General features: G+C 37.5%; 1 protein-coding gene across 1 annotated transcript; it reads right to left on the bottom strand.

Moving 5' to 3' along the window:
- Window positions 1-3827: 3827 nt before the first annotated feature.
- Window positions 3828-16732, bottom strand: NDUFAF6 (NADH:ubiquinone oxidoreductase complex assembly factor 6). Its single transcript, XM_015817865.2, has 8 exons — window positions 16707-16732; window positions 14380-14502; window positions 11946-12002; window positions 10504-10606; window positions 9543-9676; window positions 8672-8773; window positions 5101-5157; window positions 3828-3977 (listed from the first exon to the last, which is right to left on the bottom strand). Exons 2-8 carry the CDS (start codon window positions 14464-14466, stop codon window positions 3849-3851), a joined length of 669 nt encoding a protein of 222 aa, XP_015673351.1. The 5' UTR covers window positions 14467-14502; window positions 16707-16732; the 3' UTR covers window positions 3828-3848.
- Between the last annotated feature and the right edge of the window lie 5593 nt (window positions 16733-22325).

Genomic DNA, 22325 nt, shown 5'->3' with positions numbered 1-22325 from the left:
CGCATAGTCTGGCAAAAAACACCATTGGTTAATCTGGATTCACACTTATGACTGTGATATTACTTATGACCGTTAAAAATGGTAGTAAAATTAGGTCTGGTTACAGACTTTACAGGTATCATTGTAAAATGTATTCAGATAAAAGCATACCTAAAATTCTTTCAAATGGGTGGGAAGTAAGTGGCTTTCCAGATGTCACTGAACCAGAACTGCCAGAATCTTTCACCATGCATGTAATTCAGCAACATAGCAAGGCCATTGGTTTCCGGAGATATGACTTTTCAGATCAGTTCTTTGTGCTAATTGTACAGCAATCTCTTAAACAAAGATGTTAGAGTCAGGCTTGTATTCACATTCCTCCCGATTATTATGCTACTTCTCTTGCATGCAAAGGACTGTTTGCCTGTACTTGAGGGTTGGCTACATTGGCCTACAAATCCCAGAATGCCTCACTCTGCATGGTAGACTGGAGAGTTCCTATGTTGGGTTATGCTTTTAATCAAGCCTGGATAATGCCAAGATGAATTAGTCTTTGCTTAACAACCACAATTGGGCCTGGCAACTCCATCACTAAATGATACAGTCATTAAGTGAAATATCACATGACCACAATGGCCTTACCTCATTTCCATTGCAATAGTTAAGTGAAAAACCTAAGGTTGTTAAGCAAGACACATGACCTCAACTTGCGATTTTACTGCCAGCTTCTCCATTGATTCTGCTTGTCAGAAGTCAGCTGTGAACGGCGCAAATGGCAAGCGTGTGACCACAGGACATTATGACAGTCATTAAACACCACCAGTTCTGAAGTGCTGGAATCATGATCACATGGCCATGGGGATGCTGCAGTTGTGTGAGGGCTGGTCATAAACTTACTTTTTCAGTAGCAGAATAATTTCAAACCACCACTAAACAGGGCAGTTGTAAAGCAAGTATAGTTCAATATTTTTACATTCAAAATACAGGACCTCTTAAAAAAATAACCGCAGAGAAAGCAGAGATATTCATATATACTAAACAGAGGAGAAAGAGGTCGGTAGATGGCAGGATTGCTGCTGGAGGAAATGATATATGGGTAGGCTAGCTAACTCCTTTAAACAGAAGGAAAAAATTAACCCATCAGCCTGTAAATGATTAGCACAAGGAAAAAATACTTGTCACAAGCTGCCTCCTTGTGTTCATCCATAGGGAGAATTCTAGGCAGTTTCTTGAGACAAGGGAAATTAGGGCTTAAAGAAGACAAATTTCACCTACTTAGCTTCTGTTGATTATAGAGTCCACAGCCAGGAATACCTGCACTTTGACACAGTATTGTATTATTCTCTAAAACCTTACAATCTCACATGACTTCTGTTGCAATTTTCTGAATTCACATCCTGTTTACTGGCTGCTGTCTGCTCATGCATATTCTCTGGGTTTTACTATACCTCTTTGCCTTCCATCATACAAGGAATAATTTCTCCCCTTTTGCAGCTGTACCTTCCTAAATGCAATACAATTATGCATCCAGTAACATCTGTGTATATTTGAAATACTGGTGAATATATTTGTGTATATTCTCTGCTTTTCCAAGGCATTTTTCATTAATGACTATCTGGGCCTAAGTAAAACAAAGAACAGTTTCTTCTACAGTAAGTCAAACCACTACTCTATTTTAAGGCAGTGTTAATTATAGTTGCTGGTACTAGGTCTCCCATGTGTCAGAAAATGAAACTTTCTAAACTTTTCTTGAAATGTTGTAGATTGAAATGGTTGTTGTTTACATGCAAAACAGATTTTGAAGCTTTTTCACCAATCCCACCCTCTCAGTTTATCTGGTCAAGATTTAGTAGGCATATGCCAAAGTGTAATTAATATTATTCTCCTGAGCCAACTAATGTTCAAACTTCTGTTGATTTTTCAGATACACAAAATTGTTTCTTAGGCATACCCTGTCAAAGCCCTACTATATATTTGAACAATTCCATAGCAAAGCTATTCTAATACAATTGTCTTTTCATAAGGCAAACATCTAAGAATGAACTGTATTGATTTGACTGACAAATCATAACTCTAATTCCTGCACGCCATCTAGAAAGTTTTCATATCAAATGTCTGAATGATATAAATGATATAAAAAGTTAAACGTATTTGCAAGTTAAAAATGTTAAGAAAATATTTGTGTGTCACCTGGAAACACTGTATGAGATTGGCAGCCATGTAACTCTGTAAATAAATAAATATATTTGCTTCCTATGCTATTAATGAAATCATAACTAATAATGCAGGGATCTATATTGTTCTGTAAAGGAAATTAAACAAATATACATACATGTTTGCTAGTATGTTAACAGCATCTTTTTCTTTTCGTATTTTTTGATGTAGCGGTTAAAGCATCAAACTAGAAACTGGGAGATGGTGAATTCTAATCCCACTTTAGGCATGAAGCCAGCTGGATGATTTTGAGCCAGTCATTCTCTCTCTCTCTCAGCCCTAAGAAGGAGGCAACGGAAAGCTACTTCCAAAATATTGCCAAGAAAGCTCCAGGACCTATCCAAGTAGATACCAAGAATAAAAAAAACTCACTCGAAGGAGCACATACAGTCACAAACACATATTCACAAATATTTTCTAAGTGTCTTGTGTAAACAGCACATATGAGCATACTATCAATACTGTTAGTTATCCACAGGGTACAATTACAGTTCACATTAACCAAGTACCAGCCAATTAATTTCTAGAAAATAACATTTTTTTGTTTCTTTTTTGTGGGGACTTATGACTGACACATATAAGTGAAAATATATAATCTGCATACCTTTCAGATTTTTGCTTGTTTCATGCTTTTAAATATATTATCTTGTTTCAGTTTTATGTGGGGGCTTTCTTTTTACGTGTTATTGTTCTTTGTAAATTACTATTTCTAATGAAAAGCAGTAGAGAAAGATTTTAATAAGTTAAGGCCTGCAAATATTCTTTTGAGAAGTAAAGAATCACCATCCTATAGAACATTCTCCCCACTCTGGACATTTGTCAAATGTGTAAATGTTCAACTCCCAGGACTTTCCATAATTCCTATGGTAATTAGAAAACTGTGTTAAGTTCATTTTATCAAATTTTGCTCTTTTTCAATTAATTTGGCTTTATGTATATGTTTTAATCTGTACAGGTAATCCTCAACTTACAACAGTTGATTTACTGATGGTTCGAAGTTACAACGGCACTGAAAAAAATGACTTATGACCATTTTTTGCCCTTATGGCCGTTGCAGCATCCCCATAGTCACGTGATTTACATTCAGATGCTTGACAACTGGTTCATATTTATGACCGTTACTGTGGCCCCAAAGTCATGTAATCATCTTTTGCGATCTTCTGATAAGCAAAATCTATGGGGAAGCCAGATTCACTTAACAACCTATTACTAACTTAACAACTGCAGTGTTTCACTTAACAAATGTGGCAAGAAGAGTCATAAAATGGGGAAAACTCACTTAAATTACTCAGTTAGCAACAAAATTTCTTAGCTCAATTGTGGTCAGAAGTCAAGGACTACCTGTAATTGATACAAATACCTGGCTCAACATAAGCAAGGCTTTGTTTGATTAGCCCCTGGATGGAACTCTCAGGTTCCAGGATGATGGGCGTCATGGACAGAATTAGATTTAGATGACAACTCCTGCGTTCAAATACAGACTCAGTCATGCAGTTTATTCTGTGACAGTGGGCTAGTTACTAATTTACTTAATGTATTCCATAAGATTGTTGTGAGGTCTGGGATTGGATTAAATGTGAAGAGCCTGGATATATCATCCATATAACATTTCCATATAATAATTCTCAATCAGAAAGACTCAAATCTTATATTTTTCAATAAGCTTTTTTCCATGATCTAATATACAAACGCAAAGGTAGTAAAGTGCTTTTCTGGTGCAAACTTGGATGAAATACATTGAAGTCAGCTTTTTGTATTTTATGTAAATAATCTTCAATAGCAACCTGGAAAGAAAGAGGATATAATAATTATAATATATAAACTAGATATTAAATGTATTATAAACAATGAAATATATAAACAATAATTATTTCTATTGTTGCTATAAAATGCCAAGGTATTAATGGCAAATGGAACACTGATTTTTAGGTCACCGTGTCGTGCTAGTAGCAGCAAGAGGCTCACATGAAATTCATATTTCGTTTTCAGATGGAAACTTTAGATGTCACTCTGTACCATAGAAAACTCTCACAAACACAAACTGGCTCCAGATAGTTCTCAACGTACGACCACAATTGAGCCCCAAATTGTTGTTGCTAAGTGAAACATTTATTAAGTGATTTTACCCCATTTTACAACCTTTCCTGCCACAGTTAAGTGAATCATTGCAGTTGTTAAATGAATCTAGCTTCCCCATTGACTTTGCTTGTCAGGTCACAAAAAGTGATCACATGACCTCCAGACACCGCAATCATCACAAATATGAGAGTCTGAATTTTGATCATGTAACCATGGAGCTGCTATAACAGTCGTAAGTATAAAAATGGTTGTAAGTCACTTTTGTCAGTGCTGTTGCAACTTTGAACAGTCACTAAATAAACTGTTGTAAGTTGAGGACTACCTGTATTAGGTTTTTTATACACTTAACATAGTTATTTTACTTGGGAAGAAAAATCCAACCTTCCTTCCTAAGTCAGACGGCAAAATCTGATCTTATCTATATCCCTGCAACGCCATAACATACCTCATAACTGTTGGAGGCCCAAAAAATAGTTTTGGAAAAGGATTTCCATCTCAACTTTAGACAATTTGTTCCACCAAAAGAAATCACAGCCATACTGACTGTACTATGTTTTTTAAAAAATCCCAATCTACATCGTGTTTGTGTGAACATCATTAATTATGTTAAACTGACAAAGTATTTACCAGAACACTCGATTAAGTCAAATGTTATGAAAGAAAAGCCAAAGGGGATAGGTAAATAAACAAGACTATCTGAAAATGTGGCTGGATATTAGTGATAAAGCTTTGTAGTTCAGACATAGTCTCAGAATGGTGTTTGAAGGCTAAATGCCATTATCACAATTTTTTGTGAAGTTAAAAAAAAAGAGCAATACAACCACTTACTGTACAAAGGAAGGCAGGAAATGCCTTGGCAGGGACATTCTTCTTGAAGGACCTAGCCTGGAAAGAGACAGACAAAATGATGCATTTAAAATTAAGAAATGTGTCAAGGTGAGAAAGTTTTTCATGAGTTGGGTTCCGTGATGAAATGGTAAATTACTATTCTACTGAAGGAAGAAAAAAATTAACTGGGCAACTTCATACACACTTCAAAGCTAAGAGAAAGTGGGAGACACAGTTGTGAGTAGAGAGAGCTGACAGATTTTAAAAAGAAGAAAGAAAAACAGATAAATAGTGGCTAGGATAGGACAGATCTGATGTTTCTAGTGCCAGTGGAAAAGATGACTTTAAAAAATGATTACACGGAGATTATATGTTCATGCAAGCTTATTGTTAAATAAAATTGTAATTGTTTATAAAGAATTGGCTATCTGGGTAAATGAGAGACACTGTATAATGCCCTGACCCCACATGCCTTACCCCTAAATGGAAAATACCTTATAAAGAGAAAACTCTTTTAAGAAATGTTCAGCATGTGGAAAAATTACAGGTGGTTCTTGACTTATGGCCATTTATTTTAATGATGGCACTGAAAAAATGACTTAGGACCACTTCTCACATGACCATGACAGTGTCCCCAAGTCATGTGGGCAAAATTCATGGGCTTAGCAACTGGCATGTATTCATGAAAGCTGCAGGACCCCAGCCTTATATATTAGTCATTTGCGATCCAAGGGGGCTTCTGACAAGCAAAGTCAACAGGCCAAGCAGATTTGTTAACAACCACAATTCATTTAATGACCGTGGCAAAAGAAAGTCATAAAATTGGACACCTCACTTAGCAACCTATTGCTTGGCAACAGAATTTCTGGTTGAACATTGAGGACTATGTGTATTGCATTGGGTATCAGAAATCTGGGTTAGCTACAAGCTTCATCATTTCTGATATACTGCAAATCAGAAGAATGTTTCTTTTGAAAGACAAAATAACAGCGTCAGATTATGAAAAAAAGATAACAGCATATTGTTGGGAAATGTCCTCCTACTCTTGTCTGGTAATATGAGAGATCACGTAACTCCTTCCTTCCTTCCTCCCTCCCTCCCTCCTCACCTGTGAATCGTATCTATTCACTTCCCTATCAAAAACAACACTATTTGCATAGCTTGCAAACAGGGTGCTGGATCTAAACATCATCAACACTGCTATTTCATTCCAATTTGTGACATATACCTCAGCATAAAATCTGGCCTGGAGCTTCCTACTCTGAGTTTAACTTTGAACTGATGACCAAAAGGTTTTCCTTTTTTTTATGTTGGTTTCACTTCCCAAAGAGTAAAGATGTTTCACAATTTTAATTCCACCCACAGAAAGAAAGCCTACTTCTGCTCTTACTCATTGTTTTGCTCCTGTTAATTTCCTCACTTTCTCGTACGCTTTGCGTAAGTTGGAAGCACCCCCATAGCTTTCTTTTAACTTTTTACTGCAATGAATCAACAGAGCCTCACAATGTTTTCAAACCAAACAAAGTAACTGCAGTAATTCTGGTCTGCTTTCTTGTCTTTTCCAGTTATGCTAAAAGTCAGAAAGTATAACCTGTTTTATAGAACTGCACAAATATTTCTATGCTACTATCTATAAACAGGTGAATCTATAAACAGAAAGCTGAATAAACATGGATGGGAAAGTAAAGCTTTGAAGCAAAAGAAGAAATCCAATTGGTAGCACAAATAGGTGGAAGACAAGTAGTAAAGCAAAGACTCTATATTATAATTATCTTCATAAGACTCAATGTAATGAGTCCTAATGGCAACCAGGTAGCAATGCCTCCAGTTCCAGATGCAGGGGAATGTCAGGAGAAGAGTACAGGTAGCCCTTGACTTATAACCATTCATTTAGTGACCATCTGAAGTTACAGTTACTGAAAAAAGTGACTTATGACCAGTTTTCATACTTACATCTTTTGCAGCATCCCCGTGGTCACGTGATCAAAATTCGGGCCCTTGGTAATGGCATGTATTTATGCACCATGCACTGCCCATGGTCATGGGATCACCATTTGTAACCTTTCCAGCTTCTGACAAGCAAAATCAATGGGGAATCCAGATTCGCTTAACCACTGCAGTGATTTGCTTAACAATTGTGGCAAAAAAGAGACAAAATGAAGCACAACTCTGCTTAGCAACTGAAATGTGGGGCTCAACTGTAGTTGTAAGTTGAGGACTACCCATACACAAGGACTACCTTATGCTAAATGACTGATCCAGTTTTATATAAAAAAAATTCTCAGCAGCTGTTAAGTGAACACAGTAATCACATGATGCTGGCCAGTTGCCGAGCACCCAAAATGCAGTTATGTAACAAGGGAAGCAGCCATCAGAACTTTGGAACCAGGTCATAAGAACCTTTGTTAAGGTTCCTTTGCAGCTTCAAATGGTTGCTAAGTGACCAATTGTAAGTCAAGGCCTACCTGTATGTCCCAAACTCCTGCTTTTGAGCATCTGAGAAATGAAATATTGAACCAAAATGTTTTTTTCCTGATCTAAAGAGTTCTTATGCTATCTAACACCAGAAAGAGAATCCCACCCCCACCCCCAATTTGCAGTATTAAATTAGGCATGGAAGGCAGAGGAGAGGAGAAGGGAAAAGCAAAACATTAGCAGGAATTATATTTATCAAGGCTACATACAGTTTTGATATCATAACACTGAGATAATTTATGTAAGCTTAAAAACAGATGGATTTCGCCCTCTGTTGGCCATTGAAGAATATGCTCACATATTCACATATGCTTGCAACTACAGTAGTTTCAACATTCATTTACATTTAACTTTCCTTTATATTAATCAGTACTTTCTCCATGTTAATTTGCATGCTTTCTTCTAAAGTCTATGTGAAACATAAACACACTACACATGTAAAATGTATAAACACATTTTATAAATGCTATGTCCCAAATAATAACCTTTGCCAGTATTTTCCCCAATAAATATATTTGCTACACAATTTCTCGAATGTACACTTTTTCACTGGAGTATCAAACTGCTGCTTTGCAGCTATTTTTTCTGCTATGGCTAAGGATTTGTCCAGCTGCATTAAAAATGCAATCTTTGTATGACAGAACTCCCATCAAAGAGGGGAGAAAGTAAACAAAAAAAGCATTATTGTCAATGTTATTTCTAACAGTCTGGACAGGAAACACTTATTCCAAAGAACTAGTATCACAAAACTCTGAACACTAATATTTATTAAAAGAAAGTTTAAAGTTACAACTCAAGAATCCCAGCAACATCCTGATTTTCAAACAAGGCACAAATACAGTTAAAGATAACAAAACTTATCTCTTTTCTCATGTCCAACCAGAGGAAGCCAGCTCTTTTTAAAATGTGGGTTTCTTGGCATCTGTTCATTTGTACAACTTAAGTTATTCAAGTTCCACAATAGTTTTCATCAACCTTCCCCAATATGATAAAGTGTACTACCAGCCAGTATGTCCACTATCTATTAATGCACGCATTTCAAGAGCGCTGGCCTACAATATTGTTAATGAAATTTTGATAAAATCCAGAAACTCACATGGTCCAGATGAACATGGGCTTGACTTGCAATGTCATATACAATATCTTTTATTTTCTTCACCTCATTTTTTCTTATGAAATCCTCTTGTGAAGCACCATGCTGACATACATGGAAGGTAAACAGGTACAGATTTTAAATATTCCTGGGAAATACACTGGGAGAATATATTATTATCTTGAAGCTATATTACACGGATGTACATGTTATATACTATATAACATATTTTTGAAGTCATAAGGATAGTTCAGAAAGTGTAATCTTATGTTTGTATCAACAGAAAATCCCACAGTAATTTCCCATCATAAAACATTGCTTGGTTTCAGGAAGATTTTACAATAGTGTTTGCTATTCTCTGTCTTTGGCAGAGAATTAGCAGTTACAACTGAAGACATCTAAATGGTAGCAGAGTGAAAAAGGCTTTATTAGAAAGCATCATGTCATAATTCTAATACCAGTTACTGTTGTTAACCAAAGATTACTTGTACGCATAAAAATAAATGAAAATATAGACATAAAGTTTTTAAGCTTGCAAGCAGAAGAACATGTACACATCATTTTTTTGATATAGAGGTCAACAAATAAACTGGAATGTCACAGCAAGATTTTTAGGCTTCTAAGAGGATAATAATGATAAGGTGTTTTAAAGATTAGATTTCAAATGTTTTAATAATTTCCCATCTAGTCATATTGCCAAAACAAAATGTAAGTCATGATGTACAGGCACTTCCATTGAAGGACCAATTCTGAAATGGTTAAAACTAGAAATGATACACTACTGTCAGTAGAATTTGCATTTTGCTACCTGATTTATCAATACATCAAAAATAGGAATATTGTTACAAACTGGATCTCAGCTTTACTGTCTTACCAGCATGCAAATATCCATGGGGAGAAACACCTTCCTTCTGCTAGCATGGTATGGAGTAGCCCTTAAACACGTGACAATGCCTTGTGCCTTCCCTATGTGACTGGCTGCATGGTCTGCGTGGATGTCCCTCACACCTGTTAAGTACAGAAAAGAAAAGCCTAAAGAATGCTTATTGAAATGGCCAGGCAACAAAATCTAATCAGAACCAATAGGTAAGCCATTGTTTAAAGAACAGTTAAAATGCAAATAATATACATTGAAAGTAGAACATATTATTGGGAATTGGGAAAAAGAAGATCTCCGCCTTTTTACTGCCCTCCTGTGATCTAAGGCCATTCATGTGATAATTGCATCTATTAACATATTTTCTGCAAGAAAATGCAATCACATAGGTAGGTCATGAGCAAAAACTACAGGTAGTCCTTGACTTATTTTCCTGAGACGGTACTTAGCGTTGTATACCGAAACTTTAAGCCTGTCCCTGGAAAAAGAAAATCAAAAGACTTGATTCAACAAGTATTTTTTTTAAAAAAATCAAATAAATACAGATGGCCCTCGACTTACAACAGTTCATTCAATGACTGTTCGAAGTTACAATGGCACTGGAAAAAGTGACTTATGACCATTTTTCATCTTTACGACCATTGCAGCAACCCCAAGATCATGTGATCAACATTCAGATGCTTGGTAACTGACTCATATTCATGACGGCTGCAATGTCTCGAAGTCATGTGATCACCTTTTGCGACCTTCTGACAAGTCAATGGGGAATCCAGATTCACTCAACCGCCATGTTACTTTGCTTAACAACTACAGCAAGAAAGGTTGTAAAAATGGGGCAAAGCTCACTTAACAATTGCCTTGCTTGGTAACAGAAATCTTGGGACTCAATTGTGGTCATAAATCGAAGACGTCCTGTACTGGTACATCCATCCACGTGGCAAGTGCCAGAGTAACCTACCAAGTGTTTCTAGTGTGAGATAAAGGAGTGCACTCTGTGTATTTTCAGCATATGTCTCAAGTTCACTGATATCCTGATACGCTCGGTCATCCAGATTCTTTTCCTGTGCGTTTGTAAACGGGGGGGGGGGGGGGGGAGAAGGAGAGTATATATTGAAACAACCGATCACTGAGGTTAACTTAAAAAAATAGAAGCATGTCACTTTTATTAAAAGAAAGCATTATCTTCTGAGTTAGGGACATGTAGATTACTTTTCCTACACTAAGTTACTATCTTGTTTCCCTTTTTTAAAAAAAGAGGAGAAAAATAGGGAAAGAAAAAACAGAGGGAAAGAAGTTGCTAAGCACTGAGAACAAAAGAAGTCTTAATCTTTACTAGAAGCATATAATAACTTTTAGGATGCTTTACCTTTACAAATTTTCCTCTTAGCTAGAAAGAACACTTGTCTCCTTGATCTACAGTCATTGTAAACAGTGGAACCTTGGAAATTGATCCTATTATACAGCTAATTATGTACCTCTGAAATAGCTGGAATCTGCTAATGGAAAGAGGTATTATTTAGCTGCCTGCTAATGTAATGATTAAATAGCTCAAGGTAATGCTACATGCTTTTTGAAAGTTAATCAAATTGAAAATAAAAGGAATATTTTGGTTGCCAAAATATGATTTTTTTCAACAAAGACAGAAAGACAGAAGATTACAATGCCTCTATTATGCAGACCATATCTTCCACCGAGCTCTGTTACCAAACTGGTTAATCAGTTTATTTATTCGTTATTTATTAGTACAAAACCAATAAACATTTCTCAATAGCCACTTGCATAATTTCTAGAGGGAGTGAAATCATGGCATTTATGCAGCTTCCTAAATACCAATCCAACATAGCTACTCTACCTTTCATAATACAGTAAAATTGTGTTATCTTTAAGGAAACTGAATTAAAATCACCAAGGAAGAAAAATATAGTAATAATCATAACCTGCATTTATGTTGATGTTTCAATATTTTGTTCATACTTCAGTTTATTATATATTACCTTTACAGAATATTTAAAAATATATTCCTAATGTAAACATATTATACTCTCTTACAGTACAACAAACACTTCAGGACATTTTTCAGCCTTTCAAAATTAAGCATTTTCCCACAGTGGTTGCAATTGCATCTTTACCATGACATACAGTCATACTTTTTGAAAAAAAACGATAAAGCTTACAGGATGCTGCTATACATGTCTATGAGTTCTATATTAAACGCCATGGCTCATTTCAAATCGTTCTGGAGACTGTTATTACAAAAAGACACTAAGAATTCTATTACAAAAACATAACCTTCAACACAGAATTCAGTTACAAGGACTTATCTTTATTCCAGTTAATCAAGAATAATGGGGGGGGGAGGGGGATGTAATTTTTCTTTTTTCAAAATAATGTAAAACTTACCCTTTGGTCAATAATATTCATAAGCCATCTTTTGGTCAGGTTTTGCCTCTTAACAGCCTAAAATCAGATGAACAGGATATATCTATATCTACATCTATCTATTTATATATAGAGAGAAGAGAAAAAAACACCAAGAAGAAATCAAGCAATCAAACCAAGATAATCAAGTCACCACTGCTGGCTTAGATTAAAGGTCTATTTAATCTAACATTCTGTTTTCTACAGTCAACAATCAGATGCTGTAGGAAATTGAAATGATAATTTAATCAAGAGAGAGGAGGTGCAGCTTTTGAAAGTAAATTAATAAATGCAGTGAAAGATATATTGCTATCCAGGCTGGGCTATACCGCTGTGCATCTCTTTTAACACGTGAAATAAATCAAAATCAACTCTCTTTGAATCTTTAAAACAGCCACGGGTCTTAGTATAGCAGGGGCCTTGAAGTGCAAGGTGGTGAAGGCAACTGCAGCAGGGACAAGTCTAGGGTGGCTTCTAGAAGTGGCTGTGGCTTTGTACAACTCCAAAGCCACAGCATGCCAAGTAGCCTGTGAGTTGCAGGGGAACAAGCAGTCCAGAGGGACATGGTTCTGAAGCTGCTTACTGTCCTGCAGGGCAGGGTGCAGAGTGGCTAAAAGGGCTGATGAGAGAGAACAGACAGTTGGGGGAATTGAAGAGGAGGGCTAACCTTGGAAGAACCGAGGTTCAGGCCCTGGAAGTACCAAGCCCAGAATGGCTTGGCTTGGGTCCTTGGCTAAAGGCTGGTGGAAATCAGTTAATAATGGCAATAAGTTATGCCAGGATTGCTGTTGCTAAGCAATGTAATGATGTGACATCATGCTTTACAATTGCATTGCTTACTGACACAAATTCCATTCTCAATTACCATTACAACTCAAGGATTATCTGTAAATTGCTGATATGAATTGATCTGCAAAGCAACTAGTATCCTCTTAAATGTAAGGTCACTAGCCATTAAGTTGAACATCTGCAACAAAATTTTTACAAGAAAGAATTTTAATCATATTATTACAAATCTGTGTATAGAGATCTTAAAAGATAATGTAGTCCAACATTTACAGCCATTTGCTTTGTAGTAAAGACTTGGATTTAAAATACCCAACATTTTCATCTCTTAACAAATATCCTTTTTAAGTGACTTAAATGTCAAATAAGACTGGCTAGACCTGGAACCTTGCAATCAACTCAAAAAAGCATCTGACAATGTTAGTGTTTTTAAGGGGACTAGTCTGCATCTTAGGTTTTCAGCTGGGATACAAGTAAAATTGGAATGCAAAGTTGTAACTGGTGACTGAGTAAGTAAGTGAAGGTTATATTCAGGAAAACTTTTATCTGAAACGCTATTCTGCTGCTATGAAGTAAGATAGGCAGTTCTAATTTATATGGGGACCAAAGGACAGGCAAATTCCTCTGAAAAACCTGAAGGTCACAGTGGAAAAGATTAGGCAACGGTTGGCATTATTTGTTTACTTTCCAAGGAAAGAGGGCATCATTTGCATCAGAGTGCCCAGTTGCCTTTCTCCATGCCTTCCTGGTAAAGGTCACGCCCAAGTTTCTAACCTACTGCATGGAAGATATTTCCTGAACAAATCTCTCCCTTATCTTAACTTCAATTCTTTTCAAACCAGCTGACAAAAACTTTTCAAGAGTATTTCCCACAAATATAAAAGCACTATAATTACAAACAAATTTAAACGTAAGGACTATGTTATACCAAACATTTGACCCACTTATTCCCTTTTGTTCTGCCCCTACCCTATACTGCTGACCAGCATTGACAAAACTTGGGTGCATGGTTTGTTTGCCACTGTGAGATGGGAAATATAGAAATGTATATTAATATAAACCTAAAGTGGGCTAATATAATTTATAACTCAGAGAACACCCCATCAAGCTCACTTGCTCAAAGGAAAAAAATATCCCAAAAGGAAAAAACATGAAAATTCTAGCCCAGTGGTTCTCAACCTGTGGGTCGGGACCCCATTTGGGGTCGATCGACTATTTCACAGGGGTCGCCAAGCAAGGCTGTCCGCCATTTTTTTTGTCCGCCATTTTTTTTGACGGCCATTTTTTCCCCCTTTTCCGGCGGGTGCCTTACCTCCCTTGGGCTGGGCCAGCTGGTGGTCGGCCTGCTCCGTCTCTGCCGCTTGCCAGCTACGCCTCGGCCGGCGCAGGGGGCAGAACCACGCATGCGTGGCGCTCCTGGGCAGGGAAAGTCCTCGACTTACGACCGGTTGGGTAGTCCTCGACTTACGACCAGTTTAGTCCTCGACTTACGACCGGTTTAGTCCTCGACTTACGACCGGTTGGGGTCGCAGCATTAAAAAGGTTGAGAACCACTGTTCTAGCCTATGTACTGCTTAGAACAGCATTCAGTTACCCGAAAAAATATTTAATGCATTGCTTAGCCTTATACCTTCCACAGCTCTATTGCCACTGGTTGTGGTGGTGGATTATCCCGGTAAATGTCTTCTACAGCACTCCTCCAAAACTCTATCCGCATCAAACCAATGGTTTTCTCAGTTACAGAGTCTCTAATCTGGAACAGAAACACAGTACTAGTGATAGTCCAATTACATTACTTTTTATCACATTGAATATACGATACGCTCCCACAGAGAGGGCCTCCTCAGGGTGCTGCCAACCAGACAGTGTCGGTTGGCGACCCCCAGGGGGAGAGCCTTCTCTGTTGGAGCGCCCACCCTCTGGAACGAGCTGCCCCCAGAGATCCGGGTGATTCCGGATCTCCCCTCCTTCCGCCGCGCCCTCAAGTCTTGGCTGTTTCAGCAGGCAGGACTCGCCTAGGGGTATTTTAATTGGTTTTAACAAAATTTTAATAGAGCGGCCAATTCAAATATTTATTTTTAATTATTTTAAGATTTGTATTTGGTATTTATGTGGGATTGTTTTAAACTGGCTGTAAGCCGCCCTGAGTCCTCCAGGAGAAGGGCGGGGTATAAATGAAATAAATAAATAAATAAATAAATAAATATTGAGGGTGGAGGTTCATCCTACATCTGAGCTACAGATATTTGCCACTATCGTATAGGCTATATTGTTTAAACAAAAGGAAGAGATGTAAAAAAGAGCAGCCTATTGTAAATGCATAGGATTCTTCCATGAATGAGGAATCCCACCATGGGGAGAACAGAGAGGCTCCACTCTTAGTTATTTGCAAAGAGCTACAATAGATCTCATTAGATGACAAAGATATACCGTATTTTCCGGCGTATAAGACGACTAGGCATATAAGACGACCCCCAACTTTTCCAGTTAAAATATAGAGTTTGAGCGAGGGGGGGGGAGAGAAAACTTGATGAGCAATATGCCAAACCACATGTGTAAAGGAATAAAATAGAATACCCGTATTTTCCGGCGTATAAGACGACTGGGCGTATAAGACGACCCCCGACTTTTGAGAAGATTTTCAGGGTTTAGAAAGTCGTCTTATTCACCGGAAAATACGGTAAGTAAGAGAAGATCTAGGAAATTCTTTCAATAAAAAAGCTTTCGGGTATTAAAACAGCTTGCAAAGATTTGATCATTTTAAAATTAGGAAATTATCAACCATAATACATAATTTATAAACGAAATCTATAAGCCAAATTATCTTACTTTCTGTAAGGATCATGTTAAAGTGTCCAACTAATCATTAGGCTGATAACATCTTCTCTATTCTTTCAACTGTTCTTAAATCCATTCATTGTTAGTAGTAGACAAGCAAGAAAACATTTCAAGCTTATCTAACAAACATAAGTTATTTCTGGTCTGTAAAAAGGCAGATAGGCAATTTAAATGCAATATTGTTGGATATTGAATATTGATGTACATAGCTTTAGTATGGATATGTATCTTCTAAATTCAACTTTGAAATGAGTGTCAGATTTTGGTAGTGTTTTTGAAGAGTAAAGACTCATTGACCTGGAGATACCAATTTTTTTCAATAGTGAGAATATTAAGGTTGCTGGTTTATAGCTTGCAACCAAAATATTTATTGAAACTGTTTCTAAGGCATAAGCAACTTCACACTAACATATTTGTTTAGCATATAATTTCTGAATACAATTAACATAAATTGGGACCAAAGTATTAAAGCAAAAGCCTGCTTTTTACACAATAATTCATAATGTGATTTTATTTATTTATCTCTTCTCTCAAAAGCGATCAATATCATCCCTGTGCCAAATCCATGCTTGAAAACTTGAACAGGTCCAGATAATCTATTTCAATCCAGGACCTTCTATAGTTATAACCACTTTCTTAAAGATTGGTCAATAGCTACTTAAAAGTTTCAGGGTACATATTCTAAAGGAACAGTTGAATATATCAGAAACAAATAATGGAATATCCCAGTGCAATTCATTAAAATCAGTATTATTTTCACTTGTTCATAAATTACTACAGAAGGATACAGACAAGTATCTATTCACAATGACAGAATCCTAAAAAGATAGTAAAATATCCAAACAATTTATTTTGTATACCTTGTACAGTTTTATAAGGTCACAGATTGGCAGGTTGTTTTGCATTTATGTTCAGATTAATGCATACATGTTAGGGATTATTTTTTATTTCTTATCAAGTTTTCATATGAAAGTAAACAATCTGTTTAGGTAATCTGATATCTTGTGAGGGAAAAACTGACAGCAACTGACAGGAAAAAACACAAACTTCACGTCTGGGGTTTCTGGGGGGTTGTTTTTTTAATGTTAACATTGTATTGTATAATGGATATTTTAATACCTGCCTGAGCCAGTTCTACATTGAAGGCTCTCAGGGCAAAGACCGAGGCACGTGATTCTGCAGGCAACAGCAGTGCACACAGGAAGCCTTCATAGTCCCGTTTTCTAGATATACAAAGAATAATTAAGAGCATTTGCTTTCATTACAAGCTCATTTAGCCAGTGGAACAGATAAAAAAGTTCTCAATTAAATTATTTTTTAATGTTACTTATTAATCAAACTGACATGGACGCCCAAGTGACTCCAAGCAAAGTACAAAAATCATTTTGCAGTTATTCTAAATCAAGGGGATATAAACTGGTACTCTCCATATAAGTCCAGTTTACAATTCTTAGAACTATAAAGGACTGATCTGCAGGCTGGCTAATGAGAATTGCAGTCTAGATCTTCTGGAGTGTCTAGGATTTGTTTTAAAATTAAGGTTACAGGCACATCATGTCTTGCTGTTCATCAAAAGATAGTTCTGGAAACTTTATTTGCCCAACAGACACAAAGCTGAAATATATTGCAATAAAATGATAGAATGGGTTGCACTATTTCAAATCACAGATGAGGTTCTGCACTTGTGAAGTCAAATCAAATCAAATTTATTATAGCTCAAAGACCAAATACAGTAACAAATTTAACAGTAGAACTGTTACATACATACATATAACAGAAAAAGACTAAGTATAATAGGATTTATAAAAAGTTTATGGGGAAAAATGAAGTTCTAACGCATGGTGAATTAATTAACTTTCTATTTATAGGCATGTTGCAAATTAAGATTGAAGGAGCGCAACGCACTCCATCACTCTGGCCATTCCCCCCTTTAGTTTTAGGTAATCAAAAAGCTTTGACTCCAAAAGGAGATGGTTTTATTGTACAACACCATATATGCTTTACCCAACATGCCTTTAGAATACATTTAAGAGAGCCTGGCGTTCTATGTTCCATGGGTTGCAAAGAGTTAGACACGACTTAGCGACTGAACAACTCTATTTTTTGGAAAAAAATAAAGAACAGTCCTGAAAAATGGGCAAACTATTCTCTGGTTGCCACTGCAAAAAATAAAAAAATAAAAATCAGGGGATGGCACTCCAGAGGACAAGCACAACGCACACTGCACTAGGAATGGCAGTCTAGCCAAGAGGTGTGTAGAAAAGCACAAGGGGGAAACTGGGTCTCTTTGGGGGACGCCTGGGATATAGAAATATACAGAATATATAGAATTCATGTTAGCTTCTTCCTAGAGAAGCTAGGAAGTTAATGCACTCTCCCAAGCAGCGTTAAGACGATGGCCTCGGCTTGCGGGTCGTTCTCAAGGGCGATTTGAAGCAGATTCCGAGCCTCTACGTCAGGGGTTCTCAACCTTGGCTTGAAATTCTGAACACCTGAAGTTGAGGATCTTAAGGAGTCGGTCGAAACGACCGACTCCTTAAGACCCTCAACTTCAGGTGTTCAGAATTTCAACGGTTCCAACTCTTGGGGACGAGATGCAGTGTAATAGACTTATATACGTTTAGTTTATCCGACCCTCCACGGTTTGGTGTGGGGCGTCTCCCCAACGGGACCAAATCCTGCTCAGTCCAGCCCAGGCCCGACCCCGAAGCAGCAGCCGCTGGCCTTACCGCAGCAAATCCAGGCAGTAGCGCTCCTCTCCTCCCGCACTCGGCTGGTGAGAAGCGGCCAGGGCGGCCGGCGCGCGCCCTCCGAGGCTGGCGGGGCTCAGCAGCCGCCCGCGCCCGGCGCGTGGGACCCGCAGCGCCCAAGGTGAAAGAGCCGCGCGCGAACTTCGACCCAGTGCCGCAGCGCCCGCGGAGGCCGCCATGCTGTTAAGGCCACGCCCCTGTTGTCAATCACCTCCCCCCCCGGCGCCGCTTCTTTCTCACGGCCGGCTACGTCATCGGAATCACTCGGAGGGCTCCGCCTCTGCTGTCAATCATTTGGCGCTTAACTGCCCCCCCCTTTCTTAGTTTACACGTGCTGTTCCCCAATCGGATGGAGTTGCCTCATAGACGTCTTATTTCTTAACGCGTCCGTCTCCGTTCAGACAGCCGACCTTTCTGCCTTGAAATCGGGAAGTTAGGGGCGTCCCAGTACCGACTCCATCGGATGCCCCCTCCCCGGATAGATTTCGATGGACGTTGCTTTCCGCTTCTTTGCAAAACTCTTCGTCCTCTATTAATTACAATAGATTTGTTTCAGCTATAGAGGAAGTCACACTGAACTTAGTAGGCTTGTCTGATTAGACCTCCATAGGATACCATTAACAAAACAGTCCCTTAACACAGTACTGTATGGAAATGTTGATTTGATCATTTGAGCTCTTTAATCTTAAATTATATGAGAAGAGGGGGAGAGAGGGATGTCTGGGAAATGCCCAAGCAGGCAGGAAGGAGGACTCAAGCAAGGAAGTAGCCCTGAATCCTTGCACAGCTGCAAGAGATCTTGCACTGAAACCCCCTCCCCCAAGCATAGCATCTTCTCTATCTGTTCCCCAAGTGGAAGACAAGCAGTCTGGAGAAATTCCTGTATTAATAAACTGAACATAATAAAGTAGTTAGTTTAAACTGTGCACATGTAGATCTGTTTATTTGTATTTGATAATATATGAACAATTATAAAATGATACTTAAAACATTCCATAAGGAGCTCATTCAATTTCTATACATCACCATATACATACTGCTCATCACATACACGATTTTAGGCAGTGAACAAAGTCAAAAATAAATATAACACAATGAAAAATAATCCACTATGGCCCTCCTCTCCAAAATATAATCAAATAGATTGTGAGAGGACAGCAGAAAGCCCCCCCAGAAAGAAATATTTTGGAGAATATTAAAAAGCAGAATATTATATTTCCCAAAGGAATACAGTAATGAGAAAGAAAACAGGAACCAAAAGGTGGTAAAGTCTTTTCTCAAAGTTGTTATATACCATGCAGGGCTTTCATAATCTGCTTGGGGAGCACTTGTTGACATATACTGATCTCAATCATATGTAACAGCAAATAAAAGTTAAAAAGCCATTTTAATTTAATCATCTCTGCAAGTTCCGCCATCTTCATCCTCCATTGTAGCAATATCAAATCTTCCCACTTTTGAGCTATAATAGTCTTGTTGCAGTCATCCATATATAAAAACAAGTTCCATGACTTTTTTTTCTGTCCATTAGTCACAAAAGAAAAGTCTGGTTTCAGATGTACTTTAATCTTTAAAATTCTCTGAATTAATCTATGCATTTGTATTCAGATCTGTTTAGCTTTTTTGCATGTACACCAAACATGGTAAAATATGCCTTCATGTTCTTTGCATTTCCAGCATGGAAAAATATCACTTCGCGTTCTTTGCATTTCCAGCAAAAATTCAAAGTATCTTTATATATTCTAGAGTCTGTTTCTGTTTCTCTGGTGACAAAAATGAACAATACATAACGTTACATGAATTGTCTTTAAGGCTAGAACATAAAGTAAATTTCAGACCTTTCAGCCACAAATTTTTCCATTGATCCATTTGTATATTATAGCCAAAGCTTTCAGCCCATTTTATTATACATTATTTCACTTGTTCTTCTGTCTCATTTCAACAAAAGTTTATACATTTTAGCAATAAAGATCATCATGAGGACATAAAGGAAAGGGGATGTGATGGCTCAGTGGTGAAAAATGCTGAGCTTGTCGGTTGGTAAGTTGACAGCCGGGGTTTGAGACCCGAGTGTGCTTCCCCAAACTGGCTTCTTCCAGGTGGTTGGGTAAGATGACAGCACCCAGAATTCCATAGCTACCAAGATTGTTGGTTGGAGACTTCTGGGAACTGCTGCAGTCCCAACACATCTGAAAAAACTAAGCTGGAGAATGCAATAAACACAACAAAATTATAGCACCTATATCAGTTGTGGAGATTCACCAATTCTTACATCACTATCAAATAATATCTAAAGCAATTGCATGTAAGTCTCATTCCCCCCCCCAAAAAATAATAATTCTGGAACGTCATTCATTTCCTTTGTCACCAACTGCAGGTCCCTGCATGTCACAGGATGTTCCTGGCAACATCCATTAAATAAACTGCCCACACGCATCACAGGCAATTCTTCAAAAGTTCCCAGCAGTGTCTTAGGAAACATTTACTCCAGTACAGATCACGTGTGCCAAGTGATATCTCTGCCAAGAACAAAACAAAACAAAACATTCTGGACAAGGGACAGAAGCAATTTAAATATTTTGTCTACCCAAACTAAATGTTAGTTTAACTCAGATCATGTATTCCCATCTGCCATTCTCAGCATTAGTCACAAAGCATTATTTTAGGGCAATATTTTCTATTACAGAGAAAATGTATGTATATTGAATGGTAGCCATCCAATATTTTGAATTTTAATTCCCAGTAGATCAGCCAACATGGCCATTAGCAAGGCACTTTAGATAAAAACCTATGGGAAACATACATTTCTTTTAATATGGGATGGTTCCAGGGCAACACATATAAATAAGGAATTATACCACAAATCACAAGTATCAGAAAATCTTGCCTTGTAGGTGCTTTAGGACTGCATGCTCCTCTGCAGTCCCTGAGCCAGCAAAAAAATTTTGCCAGAATAATTTAACATTAGTTATTGTATATAAATAGCAAAATGTGAACTCCTGAGTTAGAAAAATCCTAGTTAGGATATATCAGTTCTGTTGAAGCCTGCAGAATATGTCTACTAATACAGGAAATAAGTTCAGCATTAAGCAAATAAAATACAGGGTTATTTAATTTGAGGTAAACAAGGATTACCTTGTTTTTTTAGTGTATTTTTCTAAACTGGTTTTTTAAATTAACTAACATGTTTAAAACCTAAGCCAAATGAATGAATTAACTATCAATATCTAACCCTTTAGGGAAGCTGTACTTCCATACTTGAGGATACTCAAAATCAGTACAACATATCCCTTTCTTAATCCCCTTCCTCATCTTCCTTTTTTACTAATTCATATTTTTAAAACTTATCTCGGCAACCTTTAAAAACTTAGAAAATATTCTTTTGTTCAGTGAATGTGAATGACCTTCTAAATTGTGCAGAGATGGAGAGAGCAAAGAAGGCTAGTTGGATTTCCTAAAGGCCTTAATGATAAATCACCTATCCAAAATATGTTTGTGGGAAAGGGAGAAAGCATTTAAGAATATAGTGATTTATAGTGATTGTAAGTCCTGAAATAAATTATTAAAGGCCTTGAAAACTAGAGGTCTTTGCAGGGAGATTGATAGCTAAACTTGTCTAGGGAGCAGGTTTATTTTTTCTTCTCCATAAAGATGAGATGTGTTCTTAGTCCCAGGAAACAGGTCAACACCGGTCACGGCTTCAATTTTAAAATGAAGCTAGGCAATTCCCGTGTGGCTCTTTCTTTGGTTTGCCAGCCAGGGACAATCCAATGAAGTCACTTGGTCATGTTTTGATAGAGATACTCCTGAAAAAATATGTTCAGCATATTGCTTTGTGATTCTTGAGCCAAATGTAACTCTTTTATGAAAGACAGTAAAGGTAAAACAGATACTTAAACAGCATTTTATCTTAAAGCGTAAAATAAAATAAGGTCTAGGGCAGTGGTTCTCAACCTGTGGGTCGGGACCCCATTTGGGGTCGATCGAC

Source organism: Protobothrops mucrosquamatus, unplaced genomic scaffold (genome assembly GCF_001527695.2).
Source record: "Protobothrops mucrosquamatus isolate PMUCROS unplaced genomic scaffold, P.Mucros_1.0 scaffold_131, whole genome shotgun sequence".
Taxonomy (NCBI): domain Eukaryota; kingdom Metazoa; phylum Chordata; class Lepidosauria; order Squamata; family Viperidae; genus Protobothrops; species Protobothrops mucrosquamatus.
Note: the sequence above shows the minus strand (reverse complement) of the source record. Positions and strands in the feature narration are given on the sequence as shown.